This window comes from Bos taurus, chromosome 11 (assembly GCF_002263795.3).
Source record: "Bos taurus isolate L1 Dominette 01449 registration number 42190680 breed Hereford chromosome 11, ARS-UCD2.0, whole genome shotgun sequence".
Lineage (NCBI taxonomy): Eukaryota > Metazoa > Chordata > Mammalia > Artiodactyla > Bovidae > Bos > Bos taurus.
The window spans coordinates 25,051,551-25,078,659 of NC_037338.1; the positions used below are offsets into that span (position 1 = coordinate 25,051,551).

The following is a 27,109-nucleotide window of genomic DNA, read 5'->3' on the forward strand; positions in this document are numbered from 1 at the left end:
TTTTTATCTTTTCCTCCTCGGACTGGATAATTTCTAATGACCTGTCTTTGAGTTCACAGATTTTTCTGCTTGATTGAGTCTGTTGTTGATGATCGTCGTTGTATTTTTCATTTAATTCATTGTATTCTGCAGCTTTAGAATTTGTTTGGCTTTTCTCAATTGATTTCTTTCTGTTGAACTTCTTGTTTTGTTTGTACATTGTTTTCTAATTTCATTGAATTTTCTATCTGTATTTTTCTTACAGCTCACTCAACTTCTTTAGAACAGTTCTTCTAAATTCTTGGTCATGGAATCCTAGATCTCTATTTCTTTGGGGTTAGTTTCTTAGAAAATTACTGTTCCTTCGGGGATGTCATGTTACTCTAAGTTTTCATGTTTCTCATAGCTTTGTATTTATGTCTGTGCATTTGATTGAGCAGATACAGCACACTTTACAGACTAGTTTTAATGGGCAGGGGGTAGAAGGGCACCGGTGAGCCGTGTGGATTAGTTCCAGCTCCTGGGAAGGTACACATTCAGCCCCATGAGCTGAAGTCAGAAGATTGCAGGTGTCAATGTCAGTAAAGATTGCAGCAGCCAAGGGTGAAGGTGTCTGCAGCAGCAGAGAGGGCTGTTGGGGACCTCCTGATCACTCTTTCTCCCACAGTGCATGTCACGGGCAAGGGGCTCCCTCTTGGTTCTGAGTCTGGCTTTGGAGGGCGTCTGTGGTAGCAGTGGTGCCTGAGGTTGGGGCATGCTTGCATCACTGAAGCTGAGGGTGGAGTGTGTGTGCTCACAGAGTGACTGAAGCATGTGTTCTGGTGCATGGGATGTGAGCTCATGTGGAGGAGCCAAGGGCCTGGGGTGTGCATGTCTCCTGGGAGGCTAGCAGTAGCAGTGGCTCTTGGTTATTACCTTGGTGGCAGAAGGTGCCAGCTTTCTCTGCAGAGGAGGCTGCTGAGGTTCACTCCAGCAAACACTACAGAATCCTCTAGTGTGCAAGCTGCCCGCATTCCACACTGCTGAGTGGCTGCTGAGTCCTCAGTGACCACGGCTGTCAGTCTTCTCTACAGAGCAAGCTGCTGGTGACCGCAGTGGTATCCGCCGTGTGGCTTATGCTGACGTCCTCCACCCTTTGTTGTTCTTGGCCATTTCCGGGTGTCTCAGCTGAACTCCATCTCCTCAGTGATCCTTCCTGTGCAGTTATTCTCCACTTTTAGCTACACTGTATTGTTGCAGGTTCTTATTTGAGTCTTGTATTTTCCCAGGGCAAGTTTGACTTGTTGATAACTGTCTACTTATCGTACCAAGACTGGTGCATCCTCCTCTCTCTTGCCGGCGTCTCTCTCTCCCTGTCCATTTTGTCTAGTTTGTTGTCATAAAGTTGTTCATAATTTTATTATACTTGTAAGTTCTGTGGGATGGATTTGTAATGATGTCCCCTCTCAGATTGCTGATACTGGTAATTTAGCTCTTCTTTTTTCATCTTTAGTTTGGCCAGGAAGGTTATCAATTTTATTGATCTTTGCAAAGAACCAGTTTTTGATTTGATTGATTTTTCTGTTTTCTGTTCCATTGATTTCTGATTTTCTGTTTATTATTTCTTTCCTTCAGCTTGCTCTGGACTTATGTTCTTTGTGTTTTCCTAGTTTTTTTGTTTTTTTTTTGGTAAGCTTGGAGTTTAGGTCATTACTTTGAAACTTTTCTTCTAATGTAATCATTTATTTAGTAGTATACTTTAGGCTGACAGTGAATTCAGGTTTGACCGAGAATTGACTTCTACTTTGTTTGAAAAACTGTACTGTCCCTTTTGAAAAGATATTAATTTTTTTTTTTCTCTTTAAGTATTCTGAAGATGTCTCTCTATCTGGCTTACGTAGCATCTGATGAGAAGTTCCTATGTATGTAAATGTTTCTTTTCCCTTGTGCGGAAGACTGTCTCTCCACTTTGGGTTCGTAGCAGGGTTTGCTGCTGCACTGTGCCCTGGGTAGGCTTTTCTGTGTACTCACTGTCCTTGTAGTTCACTGAGCTTCCTAGAGCTGAGCTTTGCTGTCTCTGTGTTAGTTTGTATAGTTTGTATTGATCTGTCCTCTAGTATACTAATTCTTTTCTTGGCTATGTCCAGTATACTGATAAACTTGTTAAAGGAATTCTTCACATACAGTGCCATATATTCCTAACATTCACATTTTATTTTTATGCTTTTTGTCTTTGTATAAATTCCCTGTCTATTCGTGTGTATTGTCTACCTTTTCAACCAGATCCTTTAGTATATTAATATAGTCTCTTATTGCCTAGGTTTGGATTTCCTTACTATTTGGCTGCCTTCAGTATACTACTGTACTGCAAGGCCTAATATTTCATGTACCGTCTTTGAACTCCAAAGGACCCCAAAAGCTTAACTGGATTTCCCCTTCCTTGCCAGATATGTCCCCCACCCAGCAGGAAAGGGTGAGGGCCGTGTGGCTCATGCGCCTCATGTGGCTAGTGCACCTGGCACCCCACCCCCAGCCTTCAACCTAATGGGTTTCATTTCCCTGCCAGCAGGCAGAATTATTGACACAAGCCAATCACATCCTTCTGTGGGAACCTTCTTCTGGAACCAGGCATATCTTACCCTCTTGTTACATGGCACTGCATTCCATAGCCCCTGCTGGGCTCTCCAGTCCCAGTTGTTCCCCTTCATCTTGTACAGTGTCCTCTTCCCCTGGGCTGTGAGTGTAAGTAACTGCTGTCAGTCTCATTTGTCTCTGGTGTCACGTTTGTATGTCTGGCCACCTTCCACTGTTTGAGGGTTAGTCTCTCCCTCACTGGAAGGGTGAATGGGGGTGAACTGAATATCCACAGACTTCAAAGTCTTACTTGTGCTTAATGTGGGGCCTGGGCTTCCCAGGTGGCACTAGTGGTAGAGAACCCGCCTGCCAATGTAGGAGACATAAGAGACATGGGTTTGATCCCTGGGTCAGGAGGATCCCCTGGAGAAAGAAATGGCAACCCACGCCAGTACTCTTGCCTGGATAATCCCAGGGACTGAGGAGTCTGGCGGGCTACAGTCCAGAGGGTCATAAAGAGTTGGACACGACTGAGGCAGCTTAGTAATGTGGGGCCTGGAAAGCAGAGAGTTTAATTTTTCAGTGTGCCTGTCCCGCCCTTGGCAGGCCTTGCACTGTAGAGCCTTTCTCTGCCTTTTTGCCCTTCGCCCTGTGGTAGAGTAGTGTTGGTGGTCCATGGTAAGGGCTTGGGCTTTCTCCGCTGTCCTTTTCCTGCCCAGTCCTGTGCCCGTGTTTCAGCGGTGGTGCTCCCACAACAGTTCTGCTCTTTCTCCAGCTCGTGGCAACCAGTCTCTGCCTTGTGCAGCCTTTCGTTAGCAGGGGTTCTTGGATGTGAGCACATTTCCAGTCCCCCTCCACTGGCCGCTACATGTTGCCTGGGACTAGGGGATGGGACAGTTTCTAGTCCATCTCCAGTGGCAGATGCTTTGCTTTGTATGAGTGAAGGATCTGGGAAGCAAGGGGCTCTCTTGGCCAGTGGCAGCAGATCACCACTGTGCACACCCACACCACCACCCCTGGGCAGCCGGCTTGCCCTGTCCCAGTTCTTTCTGCCGGATATCTGATGGAGAAAGGGGGTATGTCAGTTCCCTCTGCACTGTTATATTTAGCTTCATCTTAGAAAGTTTGATAAAGTGTACGTTCAGTTTCATTTCTTCAGTTTCCCTTATGCTTTCCTTTTTGATCCATGGGTTATTTAGAAGTAAGTTCCACATACTTGTAGGGTTTTTTCCCCCCATATATATTTTTGGTTATGCATTCCAGTTTAATTCTGTTGTTTTCAGAAAGCATATTTTGTTAAACACAGACACAAACTCTACATTTTGAAGATGTGATTAACTCTGCCTTAGTATATGGTTTGTTTGTAGTGTGTAGTATATATAGTATATGGTGACTGCACCGTGTGCTCTTGAAAAGAATTGGTATTTTGCTGTTAGGTATAATATTCTATAAATGTTACTTGGGTCAGGCTTATTAATAGTGTTGTTCAAGTCTTCTCGAGAGTTCTATTACTTGTTGAGAGTAGTATTAAAAGCCTGTAGATAGAGCTGTAGATTTTTCTAATTTTTTAAATTTATTTATTTTAATTGGAGGCTAATTACTTTACAATATTGTAGTGGTTTTTGCCATGCATTGACATGAATTGTATTAGGTTTTTGCTTTAAATTTGTTGACTGTTACACACATACACATTTAGGATTGTTATGTTCTCGGGATGAATTGACCTTTTACTGTTTACATTATGCTTCTTTATCCCTGGGATAATATTCCTTGTGGCAAAATCTGATTTTTCTCCTATTAATATAACCATTTCAGCTTTGTTGTTTACATGATATATTTTGTTTTCATCCATTTTACTTTTTCCCCCCAACCAATCTAACAATCTCTGCCTTTTACTTCAAGTGTTAGACCACTTGCCTTTAATATAATTTGTTAATAATATATTAACCATTTAAATCCATCATTTTAATGTGAGTTTTCCATTTGTCCCATTGTTCTTTTCCTTTTTTTAATGATTTTTTTATGACTCCCATTTTATCTCTACTAGTGGCTTGGCTTACTAATTAAACTTTTGTTTAGTGGTTTACAATATATATCTTTAATGTACCACAGTTTACCTTCAAATAAATACTGCTTAGATTACGTAGATTGGAAGAACCACGAAACAGTACACTTCCAGTTCCTCTTTCCAGTCTTGTGCTTTTGTTGTCATACATTTTATTCCGTGTTCTAAGTTCCACAGTGAATTATTACTGTTTCTTGCTTTAGTCAATCAGTGATTTTTTAAAAGAGATTAATCCCCCCAGTATTTATTTACTTATTGTTACTTATTTTTAAAAATTCACCATTTCTGCCCCTCCTCGTTTCTTTGTGTGATTCAAATTTCCACCACCACCAATAGGGGTTTCTCAGGTTTCCTGCTCTGGCTCGGGTTCTTTCTCATGAACAGCTTATGGAGATCTGTGGCAAATGTGTTTGAATTCCCCTTCCACAGATGCTAAATGGTTGTTCTAGCCCTCTATTGACCTTTAATAGTTTGGTAAGTTTTTTATTGTTCTTACCTTTAGTTTTGTTCACCACTTGTTTCTTTTATGTGCTGCCAAAGTAAAAATATTTAATGAGTCCTATCTCCCTTCACAGTGGCTTGGGAATTTAACTTTGCCATAGAAACTCTTTTCATTGAAGGGTATTTCCTGACCATTGTATCATTTAAACTTCAGTTGCAGATAACAAAATTATAAGAGCTGTTTTAAACTGAATGGTGTTTAATTTTAGAAATTAGATACTTAAAATCATCGATAGGGTTGGAGAAGTAGGCTCAAGCTGGATCTCAAAATAATCCCACAGAAACGATCCCCAAGTGAGCTGTTACCTCTGCCCTCTATGGGAATCGAGAAGCTGCTGGGTTAACATCTGAGCTAGGGTCACATTGCTGTAGCCACGATCTTGAGATCAGGAAACCTCTGGCAGAGTCATGGGGTCTAGAACAATTCTGTGCCTCCTGCTTTTGCTGCAGCAAGATGGATCCCTTGCTATGCACCATCCATACTGTGCCTGTTTAATTTACTTCTGAACTTGTCTTATACATCTGACTGGCAGAAATGAATCACAGGGGTTTCTTAGAAATGCCATGTTTGGATTTCTAGCCTTGGTAGCATAAGAAAGTGAACTAGCAGGAAGTTGGAAAGGATAGCAAGTCATAATTAGAGACAGTAGACTCCATTTGAGTGAGGCCATTTGAGGAGGAAGAAATTTATTAAAGGTTGTCAGAAAGCTAACCTCCAGAAGAGCCAGGGATCCATGTTTCGATGCTTCACAGCCAGGACTTCTGAAGCCAACAAACCTACCTGACCCCGCAACGGCGACCCTCCAGCAGGAATCCCCCCAGCCCCCCATCATGTCTGCTGCCTCTGCCCACCTATCTTGCTTGATTCTCTTCTGCCCTGACTCTGTCAGTAAGTGCCATGTATCTCGGCTCTATTCTTAAAGCACTCTAGTTTTTACCGAGTTTTGTATTAGAGTATTTTTGATTATAAGTGAGGGAAACTCAACCTCACCTAGTTTAGAATAAAAGATAGGTATTTTGGTTATATTAGGATTCTTAGTTGCTAAGTACGCAATTCACTACATCTAATTTAAACCGAAAGGCGCATAGAATATTAAGTTCTCATAAAGTCTCTGGGAGACTAGAGACCTAGGTTTGGATGTGCCCATGCCCTCTGCTGTTTGAAAGAAAGGTCAGCACAGATGCTGGCTAACAGTCCATGGGGTCACAAAAGAGTCAAACACAACTTAGCAACCAAATAACACCAATTATCCCTGAATTATTAGAAAATATGGTACTGTTTCCTTAAATGAGGAGGCTTAAATTTAATGTCACAGCATCCATCTCTGATGTTTATTCCTCTTCTGGTTTTAGCCACAGCCCTGTCTTTATAACTTGTAACTTCTGCATTAAATTATCAAGGTAAAAACACACCACCACCAACAGACCTTATATAAAAATAGAAAGGGAAGTCAGTGCAGAAGGAAAATAATTACACTGAGCAAGGAATGACATATAGATGTTTCTCTAGTCTTCCTTTCTCCCTTTGTGAAACGCTTTCTAATGCCTTAGGTGTCATTCAAAATAGAACACCTCCCCCTCCGCCTCCCCTGACAGAGTTTTGTATCAGAGTACTCTTGATTATAAGTGAGGGAAACTCAACCTCACCCAGTTTAGAAGAAAAGATAGATATTTTGGTTATATTAGGTTTCTTAGTTGCTAAGTACACAATTCACTGTATCTGATTTAAGCCAAAAGGCATATAGGATATTAAGTTCTCATAAAATCTCTAGGAAGACTAGAGACCTAGGTTTGGATGCCGCCCGCGCCCTCTGCTATTTGAAAGAAAGGTCAACACAGTATCTTAGATGATCAGAGTTCATCTAGGCTGGTGGGGTGACCCAAACCTTCACTCCTGCAGGTTCTGAGTCCCGGGTTAAAGGCAGTGTTGTGTGGAAATCAGTCATTCGTAAGTCTGTGTATGGTATTACTAGCCAATGCATTTCAGACAAAAAAGGGAAGTCATATCTAGAATAATTGTCCATTCAAGAAGAACAGATAACTGCTATTCTAGGATACTGAGAGTCTAACCTAGCAGATGTTTTACTGGGAATGGTCCCATGCTGGAGGCCCTGTGTACTTTGTTCCTTGCAGGTTAGACACTTGGAGGAAGATCAGAATTGGTAAGAGAGATCCCTGTGGTGGCTTCCACATGTGTGTCTATTTTGTTTGTGTCCTTTGAGCAGTCATTGGGTGTCAAGGGAAAGAGGCTGGCTGGCAGCCATAGAGGGAATCATCTTGGCCGATGATGGATGAGATGAATGAGCAGCAGATGAATGAGAAACCTCCGGTGCAGAGGACCTTTGTGAGCACAGAGACTCAAATATCCTCACAGCCAGACCCCTCCAAGTGTCTGTCCCACAGATCTCTTTTCCAAGCCTCATCGCAACCAGTCCTCTAATCTGGTTCCTTTCAAGTCCCTGATGGTTGTGTCAAAGAAATGACTGTTGTCCACAGGTGGATGTAGATTAGTACCTCTGGCCATCTCTCTTTCAATTCAAAGTACAACATCAGATGTCTACTCTAATGGTCTGCCCTCCACAAGGGTCTCCCCTCTTCACTGTGCTTCAGTCACTCCTGCTTGGGGCTGAAATGCTACAGAGTCTGATTCCAGTTGGTGCCAGCATCATGCAGAGCCATCTGTTGCATTTGGATTTTTTCCTCTTCAGTTGGCATATTGTAGGGAACTCCCATGAAGCCAGAGTGAGGGTTGAGGGAGAGACAGTACTTCATCAGGAGTAGACACAGACATGACCTACACTTCTTGCTGAGAGCGTGGTGGTGCTGAGCACAGCTGATTAGGACTTTATGACTTAGATAAAATCTGGCTCATGAGGAAGCTTGGGTTTCATGGTCACTTGGTTTTCTTTTTTCAGACTACCAGGTAAACTGCATGCCAGGGGCTGTTTCCCAAAAGAATAACTAGGAGATAAGAAGTCTTGCTTTGCTTAAAACCCTAGGAGACTATGCCTAGGGTTTTGCTGTAGTCAGCTCCTTAACACTGCCCCTCAGACCCTTTCAGCTCCATTAGATTGCTTTATGTTAAACTGGAGAAAATTACATTTGCTTTAACTGCAATTGAAATGCCAGCTGTGCCAATCTGTTACTGTAAGGAGACCACATTTGTTGAAGGTGCCACCCAATTTAACTTAAAAATAATTTCGTTTTTCTAAACTCCATTTATTTTTCTCTTCAGGCCAAACAGGTGAGTTAAATATGGAGGTGATAGGAATGTCATGAATGGTGTTCGTGTAGGTCACAAACAGACCCCTAGCTGCACTGGGGTCTGGGAAGAACTGTTTAAAGCCAGTGGTGCTTTAGAGCGAGCTCGATGAGAGGCAGAGGGCACTGACTCACCCGTCAGTAAGTCTGCCTCAACAGCTGACAACTGAATGTTACCATTCTGTTTGAAGTGCCCTGCTTGGCTTCTTGAATGAATAACAGATCTCCCTTTACAGAGGGACATACTAAATATTTTCTTCTATCTTGGGTATCATAAGTAGAAGCTCATTTGGCGATTTTTGAATAATTATGGAAAATAGCAGACAAGCTTCCTACTTTTCTGATATGTACCACACTTGGCTGTTTTTCGGAGACTTAGGTTTTCATTTTATTTACAACAAAATAGATTAAAGTAGAGCAGTTTTTGAAAAGGTGAGAAGTACTACGCTGCAGACCAATGACCCCTAGCTGTGGGTGTCATCTTTGAAAGTTAAAGAACTCAGGCGAGACTTCAGAATACTATTCTAAAAATTATACTTCAACCCCACCCATAGCTCGAGAAAAACTGATTAAGTTATGAAATGTTATCAGTCATAAGGTTTATAATTTTAAAAAAATGGGGGCTGAGAAATGTGTTGTGTCATCATCTTTAGCTGAATAGAACTTGTTTGGGGACCCTTTGCTCAGAATTAATTTCCGTTTTCTCACATTTCTACTAGATGTGTCTCCCATGTAGGTCATTGCCTCATTATTTTTACGAAGTGGTTTTAAAGGAAAATAGTTCCTACAGTAGCTTGTTTTCATTGTCATGTTACATATTTTTTCAGCTCCCTTGGAAATCACTGACTAGCATCATTGAATATTATTACATGTGGAAAACTACTGACAGATATGTGCAGCAGGTAATTTTTCATGTTGCTACCAATAGAGTTGCATTAAAATGAGCTATTTACACATTAATATTTCTTAGCAGTATACTTTAAGTTTGTTTTGTTTGCTTTATCTTTTCTAGACCACTATAAACTATGTAATTTCATATCTTTAGCATATCATTTTAAGATTTTAGTCTCAATATTTTCTTTACTTTAGATTCCATTATGATAAATATTTTGAAAAGATTGCAGGGAAATATCCACCAGAGAGGTTTTATTTTCCTTGCACGTGCCTGGTGCTTCATCTCTTTGTTGGTATAGTTGATGGAAATGACTTCAGATGTGTAAGAGTTCTTCTAAAACCTCCTGGACATTTGTGTGATTATATCAAGTGTTTGACCTTAAGTGTAGCAGTTAGTCTTTGCTAGTTTAATGTCTTTACTATTTAAAGTTTACTGTACATAAATACAGAACTTTCCCCAAAAAATTATCTCTAAAAGCAGAGATTAACTTATTTTTTAAATCTTCCCCAAATGTCCCAAATTGAGGTAATTCTCTCAATTACTACTTTTGGAGGAAAAGTATATTTTCCTCAGGTGACCTAGTATATTATATTCTTCTAGATCCATGTCAGAACTGGTAGAGACAAAGGGGCAAATAAATTTAACAGGCATTTTTTCCCCTAAGTATATGATCACCCAATGGCAAGTGTTACATGCTGTAAAAATACAGTTTAAAGGATCACTAAAAAAATTACCCTAGTGAGTTGTTGAGGTTGTGAATAGTGAGCAGATACCCATGGCTTGTTGAAAAATGTCCAGTGTTATCATCATATATAATTCAGAAAATGCTTATTTCAAACTAGCATCCAAAACCAAGTAAGATGGTTCTCTAGAACATTTGTCTGCCATCTTCTCATCTGTTGTTGACTTTCCAAATAAAGTTTGCATGCACACCCCCCACCCCACCCCCAGGATCTGCTTAGGTAGATGTGAGGACCATGTGCTCTGGAAATCTGTGTCATTCAAAGTGAAAAGAGTTTCTAGAGATGGTGGCAATGATGGCATTGAGGATGGTTGAAATGTGTTTGAATTAAATTATTTCCAAGAATTTCAACTCCTTATTTAAAAGTTTTAAGTTGCCTCCTTAAATTTTTTTATTTCCTTCTCATTGAGAAAATGGAGGCTTCCCTTGTGTTCTGATTTGTTGTAATTTTGAATATCCACCATACATTATTTTCTTTCTCTGTTTGCATTTACTGTTGTGTTGATCAGTCTCTGGCTTTGATTATATAATCTTTTCACCATGCCTTTCCCTGCATTTGACTCCTAATTGGCACCTAAAAATCTGACGTGAGTTCAATCAAGCTTAAAGTTTACTGCACACCTCCCAAGATTCTGAGGGTAGATGCTTATTTAATTGGACTTAGTTACTGTCTCTTTCTTTTGCATAGACTTTGGAAAGTAATCATCTCTGAGTAATTTTCTAAAAGCAAAGATCATTGTTTGTTTTTTATCCCTTCCAGAAAGGCAAAAAAGAAATAAAATAGAAACTAAATGTGAAAAGTAAAAATGGTTACTTATAAGTTTGATTTATCTGCTCCTAGAGGAATGGGAAATGGAGTTGCTCATTACATTATTTTTAAAATTTGTGTCTAAAATGTTTATTTAATACCTGTTCTGTACCTCAGAATCTAGTGATTTTTCTTACAAATTTCTGCAGTTTAAGAACATGTGCATGAAAGAAAAACTCATCTTAAAAAGACAGTTTTTGAATTATATTTTAATGTTTTATTTTCTTGTGAATTTTTTAAGACAGATGAAGTGGTAATAATTATTTTGACATTGTGTGTAAAATATTTCATCTATCTTTTCAATTAGAAACGTCTAAAGGCAGCAGAAGCTGAGAGTAAACTGAAACAAGTGTATATCCCAACTTAGTAAGTAATGGAAGTCCTATAAAATATTTGCCACGGTAGTAATTCTATCCAAAACAAAATATTTACATTTTTGTCATCTTCAGCCAGATATGAATTTCTTTATGTATCTTATTTTCTTCCGCTACAAAGCACAATTTGCTTTCCATTATAATGCCACTGCAGTGATTTTATTTTAGGAAAAAAAAAAAAATGGCTCGTTGGGGAATCCCCAGGTTGACTAACAAAAGGACCAGAGCAAAAATGCCATCAAAGCTTCAGGGAAAGTATTAGAAAACTAACCTATGAAAATATTATTTGAAGCAAATGTGTTTCAGAAAGCTAGCAACTTTTGAGACTTCTGTATTGTATAATGTATTTTATTTGGGTAATGTGCATTACCCTTTTGAGGAATGTTTTTATTTTATGGAGGATTTTACATTGTTTGGGGGAAGTTAGGGAATGTAATTAGAACCAAACTTTGTAAATATTGGATAAATAATGAATAGGTCTTGATTGTTTCAGATGCCTAGCATTCTATCATTATCCTCTGGGTTTAGGAATTATTGTATATTAAAGTGAATGCCAGTTTTCATTTGCTACATTTTAAATGAATTATCCTTTTTTTTTTTTTTTTTTGAGGTCATAAGTTTGACAGTTTATTTGTTCAAGCAGATTTAGTTTATTGAAGCACCATGTATATAGTGCTATCCTAGTTTCTTTAGGGATTAAAATGAAATTCACTACAAAATTCTATGTACTGATTCAAACCTTTTCACTCTTTTGAGTTCAGTACAGTTACTGTATACCTAGTCTTTTCTTTACTGAATTTCAAAACATTAATACATATTTTAATACACAGTAGGCCTCATAGAAAATGAATTGTTTTATTTCTTATTAGTCTTTTTTCTCAAGGTAGATAACATGTAATTTATAAGGTCCATAATTTTTATTCAGAGCTATAATGTCCTTTCTGCAGAGTAGTTTCTAATATTTTAGAAAATTATATGTTTTATTTGACTAATCTATAAAAGACAAACTCCCCAAAGAAAACAGTGTTGTGATTCATGTGTCTTAGATTTTTAAAAGCAAGCATACCAGCATTCCTATACTTTGCAGTGCTGTCAGATTACAGGAAAAGTAGCTAGTATTCACCAAATACCACAGCTAATTGTTTCTATTCAGTTTTGCATTGACTTTGGAGTCTTGATCTAAGTTGAAGACTAGTCTGTGGGTCAAATCTCACCTGCCACCAGTTTTTGTAAATAAAGTGTTTACAGAACAGCCATGTTCTGTAAATCTCATATATGTAAATAGAAGTTATGAATCTGTATTGCTGAGTTGGATAAGAATCTGAGTTCTTTGAACAATTTCCCAATCAACTCTGAAATATTATTTTAGAACAGATTGTAGATTGAGTTGGATTTTGACCGTACCACATGGCTTGTCACACACCAGGGATCCGACAGGAGTCCACACTGCAGTAGTGAAAGCAGAGTCCTAACCACAGGACCGAGAGTTGTTCTTTACTCTTGCTTGTTTGAACCTGACAGTCTCCTGTATGCGAAGCACTCTGTTCAGTACTAGAGGTGGATCAGTTAGGAAGACAGGTGGTCTTCCGGAGCCTGCATTCTAGTGTCGGGGAGACAGAGGCCAAACAGCTAGTCACCCAGTGTGATGAGTACTGTGGTGGAGAAGAAGAGCTTGTGTGAGAGCTTATCCTGGGGACCACACTCAGGTGGTGCTGTCAGGGAAGATTCCTTGTGGAAGGTGAGTTTGAGTGAACTCTAGGCAAGAGATTAACTGGGTGATGGGGGCTTTCCAGGCTGATGGAATCATGAGATGGGAAGGGGCAGAACATAGTTAAGGAGCAGAGAGAAAGGCAGTGTGGCTGATATGAAGAGAGTGGTGAGCCACGAGAGGCCAGTATGGTGGGCAGGGGCCAGGGGTTAGCCCTCTGATGAACACTGAAGTTGGATTTGAAACAAGGACGTGTCATGATCAGATTTGTATGCGCTTTAAGATGACTGGCTGCATTTTGGAAAATGGTTTGGGGAGTCAGGGGAGTGGCTGTAAGGACACCATTTATGAAGTTCTTGGAGAAGAAAGACGATAACAACTTGACCTAGACCTGTGGCCTGGACAGTGCATGCTACTTGGAGGTGATTGACTTGTATGGAGGGGTGGAGGGGAGATGTTGAATCCCAGGTTTCTGGCTAGCTTAATTAGGTGGATTGCTGTGCTGTTCACCATGATGAGAAGCTGCAGCAGAGAACCAGGTTGGGTCATTTTGAGTTTGCTTTCTTCAAAAAGAGGTGTTGAGTATGTTGTCAGATATATTGTTCTTAAACTCAGAAGAAAGTTCTGGGCTAGAGGTCCAAATTTGAGCTTCATTTGCATAGAATATTGTTCTTAAAACTACAGATTTCTTAGAGTAATAAGAAATTAGAGCCTTGGACCAAACTTGAGGAAATCTAGTATTTCTATATCAGATAGAGTATGATAGCCGAAAAAAGAATAGCCACGTGAGTGCCTTATCACACAGCCCGAGAGAGGGGTATCTTTCAAGGAGGGAAAGAGGTTAACAGTGTCAAATGCTAGTGAAAAATAGCCAGGGAAAGTAGCAAGATGGAGGTGGTTGGTGACAGTGAAGATTGGCAGCTCTCAAGATAATTGGCTGAAAAGGCAAGTTCCTGGTGTTGAGGGTTGAGTCTGGATGGAGTAATGGAGTTTTTTTTTTTTTTTTTCTTAATAGGAGAGATATGTTTCCATGATAAATTTGGGTCCAGGAAAGAGAATCAAGTGTACAAAGTTCTCAAGAGGGCAGGAGGGCTGGAGTCTGGAGCACAAAGGAAGGGAGGAAGGATTTGGGCATTAGCTAAAAGGAAGGGCAGCTTCATATAATGCAGCTTTTAAAACTTTATTAAAATTGTCACATTAGCATCAATGATTTGTCCCCTGAGAATTAATCTATAGGTTCTTGGTTTTGAAAAGTGTATGTGTAGTGGTTGACCTGTCTATATTCCATCTTTGCATACTCATTTTCGTTTTGTGATTATTATAATTAAAGTCAGTCGTTTATTCAGCCACATAACATTCTAGATTCATTTGAACAACTGAAGTTGTGTTTACTCTCTGGCTTTTTTCAGGCTGCTCAACTGTAAATTTGTATTAGCTCTCTTTTAACACATATATATTTGGCCCTGTGTTAAATGTCACATATTTTCATATTTAGAGAAAGTCTTCTGAAATTGACATTATCAGCCATTTGACTTCAAGGGGTATCATTTCTATCTATGTATAGTAGATTTTTACATACCCTTGGAAATCTTAGTCATTGTTAATCACCACTTTTAATTTTGCATGTTTCCAACTGAAATCTATAGAGGAGAAATACTTTTTGTGTGGTTCCAATTTGTCTTCAAAATACATTGCTGGCACAGATAAGTATAAATAATAGCCCTGTTTATAGAATAGAGCTTTCAGTGCACACAGAGGTTAGTTTCACTTAAGAGTTATAGTATCACTGGCAGAAAGAAATCTTAATTTGTCCTCAGGTCAAGTTTACATATTAGGCTTTCACTGGTAAATGTAAGTGTGGGAATGAGAAAGAGCAAAAAGGAAACTCATGAGTCTACTCTCTGCTGAAACTTCAAATGTCTTTCTTAATAGTTGTGAACTCTCTTTACTTCACTGGCCATAGGAATATATATAGTCTACATGTAGTCATTCAGCATTCATTACTAACAAATAATTTGCTAATTTATTTTGTTTATTTTCTGCCCAGCATATAGACATGAAAGCGCCTCTAGAATGAAAGTTGCTTGATGTCAGCACTTTTCTTTACTGGACCCTGAATAAATATATGTTAGGTGAATTAAGACTGTACTTGAGGACATAGTGTGTACACCTAGGTGGACAGTGTTCTTGGGCGTGACTGATACGCAGGGCAGTTAGGCTACCCCAGATGGGAAAAAGCGAACCATGTTGGCACAGTACATACCAAAACAGTCCAGGCTACATGATTCTGAGGAATTATGGCTTCTGGAAATCTGATAGATGTTACCTTTTTCCTCTTAAAAAGAAATGCCTTGGATACATATATTGGTTTTTCTAATTTCAAGTGCTCTGTAATCATCTTCATAAAAATTCAAGCATAATAGAAATGATGAGTGGTCACAGTCTCCTGAAATGCGTTTACCTCTCCCAGTAAGCCCAGCTGGTATCCACAGTGTCACTGTTGACATGCAGCTTTTGTGCAGTTCCCTCGAGAGCCAATGCGTAGGGTCAGCAGCTGTCACTAGTGGCAGGAATGGGCAGTGGTTTTCCCTAAACACTGCACACTGCCTAATTTATTTAATCCAGAAATTATTTGGTCATGATAAGTAATATTTAATAACTTGCATTTTCCAAAATGTCAAACAGTATCCTAAGGAAGTTATGTCTGGATGAGGAAGAGATATGACTACTTATTTTGTGAGTGTCATGCTTATGAGATTGGTTTTTACATAGCCTCGGTTTGTAAAGATAAATGGTTTGGGTTCATTTAAATTTCTTCTTCATCAAACATTCACATGTTTATGTGTGGTTAAGATAAATCAGTAATGAAATGTAGAGCCTTCTACCTTGTTACACAAGTCATTTTTATCACTTCACTTTATATTTCATTGAAAGCAGCAAACCAAATCCCAACCAAATATCCACCAGCAATGGCAAACCTGGTGCTGTGAATGGAGCTGTGGGAACCACATTCCAGCCACAAAACCCTCTCCTCGGGCGAGCCTGTGAGAGCTGCTACGGTGAGTTTTCTCCAGCAGGGCTTATTCCCCACTCCACCCCCTACTCCCCCAGGGACTGTGCTGGCAGCATCTGGTGGGAGGTGTGGGAGTCAGCCTTGCATGGAGAGCAGGATAAGGTAGCCTCAGAGTGAATAGATGCCCATCCTTACCTTCCGCTTGGACGCTCAGTTTAGGTGTTAGGTTCCTCTGATGTGCTTCTGTGGTGTTCTGGGTTTGTTGAGTATTCCACAGCAGTGCGGGCTAAGCTGCATTCAGACCTGTTACTAGCTTTGTGCAAACCATGGTCCCATGAAATATGCCAATATACGTTTTGGTGTTTCTCGGTATATTTTGACAGATTAAAGGCTCCACATAACTTTGTAGGAAGGACTTACTGCTAGAAACTGCTATTTATAGTCCTCAGACCAGTTCCCTTAGAGCACTGGCTTGGGAGATGCTGCTTTATGATACTCTTGGTCTCAGGGCCCCAGTGTATTTATCAGTATTTATCCTTGTTAAAAAAAACTACCTGATGCCGGCAGCATTATATTTGCCTTGAATGTTAAATTGAGGTGGTGAGATGAACTGTTAAGTGGTCGATACTTTTTCTTTTTTGGCTGCACCTCTCTGCATGTGGAATCTTAGTTCCCTGACCAGGGGTTGAAGCCATGTCCTCTGCAGTGGTGATGCTGAGTCTTAACCACTGGACTGTCATGGAGGTCCCAGATACATTTTTTATATTTCTTTAAAACCTTGAACAACAATATAGTCTCTTAAACGGGGCTATGGTGACACAATCATCCATATGTCCTTCCAGTCAGAGCAGCTTGGTGTGGAAGAAGGAAGGACACAACATTGACTAAAAATCATCCATATGTCCTTCCGGTCAGAGCAGCCTGGCGTGGAAGAGGGAAGGACAACATCTACTTGGCGCCCAGTTCTTGTCTCTCAGCAGCTCCCTAGGGAGGGAGTAGCCGCTGCACTGAGGCCACAGGCATGAGGGGCGTTTTTAACTCTGCTCCATGCCCCATGCCAGGCTCCAGCATTAGGAAAGGCTTTTAAAGCCAAATCGCGTAATTGTCTTTCCTACAACCAAGAAAGGTGTGAGCCGGACAGCTTGCTGTCTTCATAGAAACAGCACATTCCTAACCATGTTTTTGTACCATGAGAGCGCAAAGGGAAACACTTTGTGGAAAATTAGATTCTTTTGGTCAAAATTTTACATGGATTGTGTAGCTCTTTTGGCATTGGGAGAAATCTTAGATTTTTGAACTTCATTTATATTTAAGCGAAAGTAGAAAGACTCCTAAAGAAATGCTAGTGGCTTAATGTGTCTTATTTTTGCTTTACAAACCCCCTTTCATCTTATATGTAGTCTCACATATCCCTTTAAATAATTATTCCACCATTTTTATATGTGCATGACAAAAAAGCAGTTTTAATTTTATAATCTTTGAGGTCCATGTATTAAATTATCTATTATAATTATATTTCAATATAATATATGTACCAAATTTATCTTTATAGGAAGAATTTGGTGTTTTCTATTTGTCAGTCTTTAATTGAATTTAGTTAATTGTATAAAGAGAAAGGCATTTGTTGACATATTAAAATGACATGTCAAAAAATAAATAAATAAAATAAAATGACATGTCATGATTAATTTGGATAAAAATACGTATTTAAATACAAGTGAAATTTTATATTCAGAATCCAAAATAAGTCCATGACTAATATTTAGAATTCTTAAAATTTGTGTTTAAAAAAACTCAGCTTGACTTATTTGACTATTTGGTTTTAAATTACAAGAGGGAACATTTTTAGGTTAGTGTTTGCCAGGAGTCCCCCCAGAATAACACATGGTGGGGTTCATAAGAAGCAGTATGACTATAGTGGTCACTATATCTTCCCTTTTTGACATTGTCTTGTGAAGTGTCAGTTGATAACCCTGATGTGGTGTTTGAACCTGTTAACCTGATGAAGGCAACGTTGCAGGTCAAGGGCAGAAAATATTCAGTGTTTTCTGTCTTAAACTTCAGATCCATTGTGGGAATACTTAAATTGTTATATGGCAGTAATTTAAACTTCAGAGCAAAATAACACAGGTCTGTAGTGTTCAGCTCAGGAATAAATCAGCTGAGCTCTCAGGTTGTAAGCGTGCTGTGATCTCTGCTGCACGTGCTCACTTGATAGGGACTTAAAGTCTTGAAACGGATTCCATTTCTAAAGAGAGAAAAAGTGAAATAATTATTTTATCTATTGATTAAAAGAAAGGAATGAAAAACAGATAACCTACTTCTGTCCAACTTCTACCTTTATCTGTGGGAGTTCCTCTAAGCACCTTAAACCTGGAGCTAGTTTCTGAACCAAAGGTTTGGAAACCAGGATTTAGTTTAATACCTTCCTGATAACTTACCTCCAGAAATGTACACAATAGAGGATGTTTTTAATGAACCAACAAAAATTCCTTCAGCAGCTTAATGTGTAATAGAGGGCACTTAATAAGGGTCACAGGCATTTGATATATAGAGAAATAAATGGCTGAATGAATTCTGACTTGAAAAATATATGCATGTATCAGACGTTCCTGTTTGCTGGGTAAACTGGGAGAAGAAAAATAAGATTGTAAACTAAAGATGGCTTTGGACTATTTTTCAAATGTTTATCTGTATATGTATTGCTGTTACAAGTTATATCACATTCTTATTTTACTTATTTTTTCCTCCATCTTTAGCTACACAGTCTCATCAGTGGTATTCTTGGGGCCCACCTAATATGCAGTGTAGGTTATGTGCAACCTGTTGGCTCTATTGGAAAAAATACGGAGGCCTGAAGATGCCCACCCAGTCGGAAGAGGAGAAGTTACCTCCTAGCCCAGCCACCGAGGTACACAAGCAGTGGTCTTTTTAGTGTTGAGAAATGTCATGTTTTTCAGCACCTGAATCACGCCTCACAAACAGAAATAGAGTACAGGCAAACTTAAACAAAGCTATTAAAGCTAAGCATGGTACTGGAATGTTTAGGGTAGGTGTGGAGAGAGGGGCAGGGACAAATCCAGTTTTTTCAGGTATTCAAAATATTGGTCTTAAGAGATTGATTATTCAGACAGAAGAAGAACAATGTGTGTGGGACATGTTAGCATGAGAAGAGAGCCTACAAGTTAAATATTGGTTTTAATGGCTTTTTTGGAAACAGTTTGCAACCTTTAGCATGTTGAAAATATGCTTTATTGCATAAAGTGATAAATACAAATTGAGCATTCTTCCTATTCCTGAGCTATCATAGGTAAAACAGGAAAGCATGGACTCAATCTTGGGGTGAACAACAGTTTAAATATGATTTGGTAAAATTCTCATAGGTGGCAGATAATAGGTATTTACCTATTGAGAACTAGCAAGATTTAAGGACCTTCACTTCAATATTTTGGACTTCCCTGATGGTAATGAATCCACTGTAATGCAGGAGACCTGGGTTCACTTCCTGGGTCAGGAAGATCCCCTGGAGAAGGGAATGGCTACCCACTCCAGTATTCTTGCCTGGAGCATTCCATGGCCAGAGGAGCCTGGTGGGCTAGTCCATGGGGTCACAAGGAGTTGGACACAACTGAGCGACTAACACACTTCAATATTAAAATAATAATAATGTTACTCCTGGCGATTTCTGACTGTTGTGAATATGATTTGGGATTGCTAAGGTCAGTTTAGGAGGAAAAAGAGTAGGATCACACACACCCACTTTCACCAGGTTCCTTCTCTAGTCCCCACCTCCTACTCCAAAGGACACACTTCAAAACTCTCTCCCCCTGTAGTAAGTCATATATTCTTCAGTGAAAGACGTAAAACTTGCCCTTTTCTTTGAGCAGAGTGCAAGGAGTATGTATGTGACACATTCTGGTCTTCACACATCTGTTGGTGTCTGATTTACAGGACCCGCGAGTTAGAAGTCATATGTCTCGCCAGGCCATGCAGGGGATGCCAGTCCGAAACACTGGGAGCCCGAAGTCTGCAGTGAAGACCCGTCAAGCTTTCTTCCTTCACACTACATATTTCACAAAATTTGCTCGGCAGGTCTGCAAAAATACCCTCCGGCTGCGGCAGGCAGCAAGACGGCCGTTTGTTCCTATTAATTATGCTGCCATTAGGGCAGAATGTAAGATGCTTTTAAATTCTTAACCTTATATGTTGTGCTTCTGACCATCTTCTCTCTTCCCTCTCTCTGTTTTTATTTTTGTTTGCAATAAACATAAGTTCTTGTGTGCAGCCTTTTGTTTTTTTTTTTTAACATTGTTTTGTCTGCTGCCATTTGTATCACGCCAACCTGAAAAGGAAACATTGAAACTTCTGCAGTCTTTGTGAGAAAGTAGTTCTCAGCAAAAGATAGATGGGAGGTGATCCTACCCAGTGGGGTTTTGTGATGGAGTTGCCTAAAAGCCCTTATTGGGGAAGCACCTTTACCCCTAACGTAGAATAAAGCTTGCCAATTTGCACTAATGAGAAATTGTACGTCTTTATAAACTTCTCAGTTTCCAAAAAACCCTTTACAGTTATATAATATTCTGGAAATTCAGTGTTTCATAACAAATTAGAAGATTTAACAAGCTATAAATGAATTTTAAAGTCTTTTGGGTGAATTTTCTGAAAAACATTTAATTTTTACAAGCTAGTGTCTGAATTTGTGGTTGAGCATTCTATTTGTCCAGTTTGGCTTCCATTTCATAATTATATACCATATGTATTAGTATGTAACACATCATTTTATTACTCACATTTTCAGCACACTCAGTCTTGCTTATGTGTGTTGTTGTTAGAACAAATGTCATATGTTCCAGTGAATTGCAGGTTGTTCTCATATTACCACGTACCCCTAAACGTGTCCATAATTTGTCTGTGAGCTCTGATTCTAGCCTTGTTACTTTTAGTTACATTCCTGGTTAGCATGTTAGAGCCATGCAAGCTTTTTCCCCTATGGGATAAGAAAACTTGCTGTGTGGCTTAATAGATGGGAAATCTTAAAGAAATTCTGTAGATACTTTATCATGAAAAATGTATTATTATGAGGCATTCCATTTTGATTTAAAGAAGGTTTCTGTAAAAGGAGTGATGGTTGAAAAGTGGTTTTTGTTCCTGAAGACAATTTTCAGCAGAATAGTTGAAAGGCTTTAAAACATACAGGTAAAAGCTTTAAAAGAACAAGAGTGCTTGGTAGAGAGTAGAAATTGGGAGTAGCCTCTGCATCCCATGGGGGCAAACCTAGCCGCACGAGACGCGTGTGTTTGAGAGCGTAGGCATACGTACTGACGTTTCATGCTACTTTTGTGTTAGTGTTTCTGAGGTCATGGATTTACGTTATCATTTTCTTACCATTTTAAGAAACTAGAAAATATTTATATCTACCTAAACTGCTTAGCTGATTTAAAAGACATATTTTTTATAAATAATTTCTTAAATATAAGGAATAAAAAATGTTACAAGAAAGAAAATGAATGCAATTCTCCCATTAAAATTGGCCAGGCTCCAGGATCATCTTTGTTTCTATGAATGGAAAAGAAACCATCACCAACTTAATTGACTTCTGAGGAAGCTTTTTCTGATTAAGCTTCTGTTAATTTCTCAGTTAATTTGCAAATTGTCTTTATTTTGATGATTCTTCAGTGAAGTATGTTTTTTTCTGTCACCTCATTTTGATTTGTTGCAGTTGAAAGGCCGTGCCACTAAAAAGGGTCAAGATTCAATTACCTGTATTATATTTCCAATATTGCCAATTTGTAAACTTCTCAGTTTCCCACAAATCCTTTACAGTTATATAATATTCTGGAAATTCAGTGTTTCATAACAAATTAGAAGATTTAACAAGCTATAAATGAATTTTAAAGTCTTTTGGGTGAATTTTCTGAAAAACATTTAATTTTTACAAGCTAGTGTCTGAATTTGTGGTTGAGCATTCTATTTGTCCAGTTTGGCTTCCATTTCATAATTATATACCATATGTATTGGTATATAACACATCATTTTATTACATTTTCAACACATTCAGTCTTGCTATTCAGTCTTGCTAGCTACAAATGTAGCTATCATAATGATGATGATCATAATAAAAGAGGCATTTGTTGTGATGAGATTCAAGGGGCATATTTTATTTTGTAGTTAGCTTCATTGATCAAGTTTATAGAATCAGATTCTCAGAATAATTTTACCTTGCAACTTAAAATGTAAAAGTTTCACCAGCCGTGTTCTCAGTCCTGGTCCCTGCAACCAGCAAGCAGCTAATGAATTCTTCCTAGCATCTGATTGCTTCTTGCATCTTCTCATATGTGTACCTTGTTACAACCTGTTTAGCAGATTTCTTTGATCTTGGCTTGTTAGTAAGATTAGGTGTTAATAACCTGATGTCTGTACACAACCATGTTTGTGGTCCAGAGGGAGGGTAAAGCTATGTTATTTTTTTTTTTTTTATATAAGCTTTCCTTGGTTTCTCAAAGGTAGTGGTGACCCTGTCCCTCCCCATAAAAGTTAAGTCACTATGATGCAGTATGAATGCACTTTCAGATCAGGTGAAAGTTAATAATTCTAAAGGTATTGATGGATCAAGAGCTCCAATTTATATGTTTAGTATAATTCTTCATAATATTGGAAAAGGAAAATCGTTTTCCCTGTGAACTTGAGATTCTTCCTCTTGTAAGAACTGCAGAAGTTGATGCCTGTGGCTTCTGGCCTTGGCAGCACCACTACAGCAGTATCATAGCCAGAGTTTATGGGATGACAGATGGTGTTAGAGTGAAGAAGTGGGGAGCCGAATAGATAAATTCTCAATTACATGAGGGAGAGCATAGTCATACCTTTGAGTTTTCACAAGCTAATTCTTGTGTAGAGGGATTTTTGTTGTTAACAGCAGCACTCTCTGACCTTTATTTTCATTAAGAAATGGGTGTCAAAGAATACAGTAGAGTGAGTAGGTGAATCTTTGTTTGCATGTCCATAAAGTATCTCAAGGAAAATGTAAGAGTATTGTCCTCAGAAAGGAAAACTGGGAGGCTGAGGGAAAGCGGTGGGAAGGAAACTTACTACTGTTCATCTTTCTAAACTTTTTCAATTTTGAGTCATGGGAATATATTTCCTATTTAAAAAAATTTTTAACCTGAAATAAACATATGGTATAACCAACATGTGTTTTATAGATATAGATATAAAATGATTCACAGTTCCAAACCCCAAAATACCTATTTATTTTAATAATATACCTTTATATGTGATTATGTAAGTCCATGCTGAAAATTACTAATGTAAGTACAGAGCCTGAACCAGTTCTACCATGTAAATAGTGCTTAATACAAGTGGATTGCAGGACCCAAAACCAAAACACTTGAGAAAGAAAAGTATGATGTCCTTGACAAGATTCGCAGACCGACTGCATGGTTGTAACACAGCATCAGGTTTCGATAGCCTGTCTCTTCTCCCTCTTGACACCCCTCCCCTCATTAAAAAAATGCCATGATGTAACGATGATGGTGTTCCTCCTTTGTTACTGTTATCAGACATCACCACTGAGTTTACTGGATAACTTGTCAAAAATCTGTAAAATCACCCGACGCCTGATGAGCACATGGTTTCTATCTGAGACTTAGGATACAGAGACTGGGGTTAAATACGAGCAATATGTTAGCATTCAATAGATGAAGCAGAAGTTCCTAGAGAAGTGGATCCAGATGACTTAGGTGCCCCCTCTGTAGCTTACATGAATAATTAAGTAGTTTTTGAGTTGATAATACACTGAACTTTAATGACAGAACCATTCCCCAGAATGAATGTCTTCAAAGGGGAACCTGGAGCCCTTTTTCTCTGAACATGCTAATTCAATTTCAGATGTATTCCAGGGGCCCATATTCAGAAGAAACTTGTTATATGTATTTTGAGTTTTCTAGAGGTTTCTCAGCAAAAGTTACTATTAATAATTATATAAAGTTTTTGAAATTTTAAGTTCTAACTTTAAGAGAGAACAGTTCTGGCTTATTTATTTTGATAGTCTGTTATTTTAGTAAAAACTTGTCTTCGAATGGATGTTTTTAAATTTTTCTAAAGGAAGAAAAATGGCTACAAGTCTTAGGCCAAATCAACACCATTTGCGTTCATACCTTTTTTAGAGCTAACCGTTGTCATCAGTGTCTCAAGTATCCAGAGATGACATGTGTATCTCTAACAAACTAGGTGTCTTCTTTGTTTTTGTACAGATGTTAATGTCTACATTGCTCTGTACCTTGCCTTTTTTACTTGATGGATCTTGGAGGCCATTTCATACCAATTCATTGAGAGCTGCCTCTTCTTTTATCAGCTGCATAATAGTCTGTATTTTGTACTTGAGCCAGTTCCCTTATTTTAAAACACTTTAGGTTGTTTCCAGTCACTATTATAAGTAATCCTGCAACAAATATTCTTATATAGATACCTTTTAAGAGTGATATATGTACCTTACAGGTGTGTGTGTGCATGCGTGCTAAGGTGCTCAGTCATGTCCAACTCTTTGCAATCCCATATGATCCCTAACAGTAAAACATCTGGGTCAAGCAACTTTCATTTTGAATTTTGATAGTCACTGCCCAGTTGCCCTTAGAAAAACTATGGTTTACTCTCCCACCAGTGTCTACCAAGTGCCTGTTTCTCTAGAATCTTGCCAGCAGTGTTATTGATCTCTGAAACCCTTAACTAGTTGGTAAGTGACATGTAAGTTACATCAGCTTGCATTTCTCATTTTGAATAAGGTAAAACATTTTGCATATGTTTGAAAACCGTTTGTGTTTCCTTTTTCGTCAGCTGTTTTTGCCCTGGCCTGTTTTCTGTTAAAAATCATACCAGCTTGTGGGAACTTATTGTATTTTAAGGTAGTTAGCTCTTGATCTGCAATTCAAATATTGGGTTGACCAAAAACTTTGTTCAAGTTTCCCCATACGGCAGAACCCAAACAAACTTTTTGGCCAACCCAGTATTTCCCTTGTTTTGTCCTTGATTTTGTTGAATCTGTATTGGCCAAGCAGGTTTTGTTTTGTATTTTTTTAAGTAGTTGAATCTTTTCTTTTTTTTTTAATGGCACATTGGTTTTGTGTCTTGTTTGAAATGCCTTTATAAGAAAATTTTCTTATAAGAAAATTCTATAAATGGTTTTACTATGATAGCAATTTTGAAGCCCATGCGGGAGACCTGGGTTCGATCCCTGGGTTGGGAAGATCCCCTGGAGAAGAGAAAGGCTACCCGCTCCAGTCTTCTGGCCTGGAGCATTCCATGGACTGTATAGTCCATGCAGTCGCAGAGTCGGACACGACTGAGCGACTTTCATGTGAGATAGTATTGTGAATTTTAATTCAGTATGTACTTTTTGCAAGCTTTCTATTTTCCCCTCTAATATTTCCACAACATCTTAGAAAGATAGCCGTGCGTTGCCCAAAAATGGGCAACTTTTTTCCAAGTTTACCTCAAGGAAGTAGAGCTCGGCCTTCCAGAAGCCACGGAAATACGCCTCATACTTGGTCAAGTGTTTCGAGAGAGATGAGGATGTTCTCGCTCTGGCTGGATTTTGATTCTTTCTGGTTTCTTTGGGCATTTCTCAGTTTGCATTCTTTCCCTGTGCGCTTTTAATACATACTAATTAATCCTCTTTAGATAGAGTTAGGTGAATAACTTGAGAACAAGGTTCCACTGGCCTGGTCTTGAGTACAAATCACAATTTTTTTTAACCAGCTCAAGTGTGGCCCTGATTGTCTTTGTTTATGATCACTCCCTCCAGACAGAAGCTTTTTCTCTTTTCTGTTGGTATTCAGTATAATCGCTTAATGGTTGCAGTTTCTATGTTAAATAGTCTTAGCACCCACTTTTCATCTTGATTTATTCATGGTTGAGACTGATTTTCTTGCCACCAACTACTACCTTTATAATGATTGATGAAAGATGGATCCTTCTAAAGAGCTTTGATCTCCCACTCAAGTGCTCTGTAAATTGCCACTTAGAACACTGCATAATTAATCCTACTAATTTAGTGAGAAATTAAAAGCAGATTAATATAAAGTGAAATGGTCTTTGGGTATTGTGTTGGTAACTCTTGATGGGTTTTTTCGATTATTGTCAAGGTGACAGTCATGTGGGAGTTTATCGCTTGGAGTCACTTTGGCAGTTTTGCTCTGGGCCTTAGAAACTGCAGTAAAGAGTGAAGTTAATCTTATTACTAACAATACAGTAATGGTTTTTGTCCAAAACATTGAGGAAATACTAAGATGATTCATTGAAACTTTATTAATAGAATATTTTTCTCATGTCCTCTTCCTAAGTAGAACTTGAATTCTTAATGAATTAGTAACACTAGGAAAGAATTCTTACTGTTAATTCATAGCGATGTGACATGTGTCCAATCCCTGCAGGGCTTGGGCTGCATGTTAGCGTTTAGATCACTCCTCCAAAATATGCTTCTTATATTCCTGCCTGCAACGTCACTATTTTTCAACAACAGGTGAAAAGCTTCATAGCTTCGTAATTTTATTTTATTTTTCCTCAAAGGAAATCAGCTGAGTAGGAGGAGAAGAAATCGGACCGTTTATAGTTGTCAGTGGTTGCATAGTAATTAGCCAGTGCTTGGGATACATATTCGGATTCCAGGCTGTGCGTTATGTGCTTTGTCTATTTCAATATTTTTAAATGCTACTTTCCCACCTTTTTCTGTTCAGTAGTTATTGGAGAAGAATTTCCTTGATGAGAGGGTTAGAGCTTATGAAAAAGTTTTTAATTCTAAATTATTTGAAGTTCCAGATTGAATTATACATTTTAACACTAATTGTGCAGAGAATCCCTGTGGATCCTGTGTATAGGCCTAGAAATGTGGTCTCCATCACAGAAAATCTATAGGGACATTTTTGACAAAAGGCATAAACATGGCAGAGTCATATCTGCTGAAGCTACTCTGTTAAGCTTTATGACAACAGCTGCAAATTTAAAAAACGTTTCAATACTCATTTCTTGGTCACTTCAAACTCTGTAACTTAACTTGTATGAGATGCAGCCATCTTTCACATCTATTCTTCATCCTAATGACAGCTAATTAAAAAAGAGTGTTTGTGTTGTGTGCTTTATTTTTCTCTGAAATGACTGTGATGTGAACTTTATGAACAAATATCCATTACAGTATTTTACTGTTCTGACTATTGGATGAA

At 38.6% G+C, this 27,109-nt stretch overlaps 1 protein-coding gene across 9 annotated transcripts in view; it reads left to right on the forward strand.

The window, feature by feature from the left end:
* The window catches only part of MTA3 (metastasis associated 1 family member 3), a 212,957-nt gene that overhangs the window by 164,725 nt on the left and 21,123 nt on the right, over positions 1-27,109 (forward strand). For 5 of the 9 annotated variants that reach the window (XR_003037047.2, XM_024998519.2, NM_001435012.1 and 2 more), the window contains exons 10-14: positions 9,187-9,261; positions 11,112-11,170; positions 15,821-15,945; positions 18,659-18,810; positions 19,851-20,073. Coding sequence is in view for 7 of the 9 variants with exons in the window: in XM_024998519.2 (XP_024854287.1) it covers positions 9,187-9,261; positions 11,112-11,170; positions 15,821-15,945; positions 18,659-18,810; positions 19,851-20,073 (634 nt within the window). In the remaining 2 variants the exon portion in view is untranslated. Of the gene's footprint in view, positions 1-9,186; positions 9,262-11,111; positions 11,171-15,820; positions 15,946-18,658; positions 18,811-19,850; positions 20,184-27,109 lie in introns of those variants that run through there. The other 4 variants (NR_198884.1, XM_024998520.2, XM_024998522.2 and 1 more) reach the window with 2 other exon arrangements.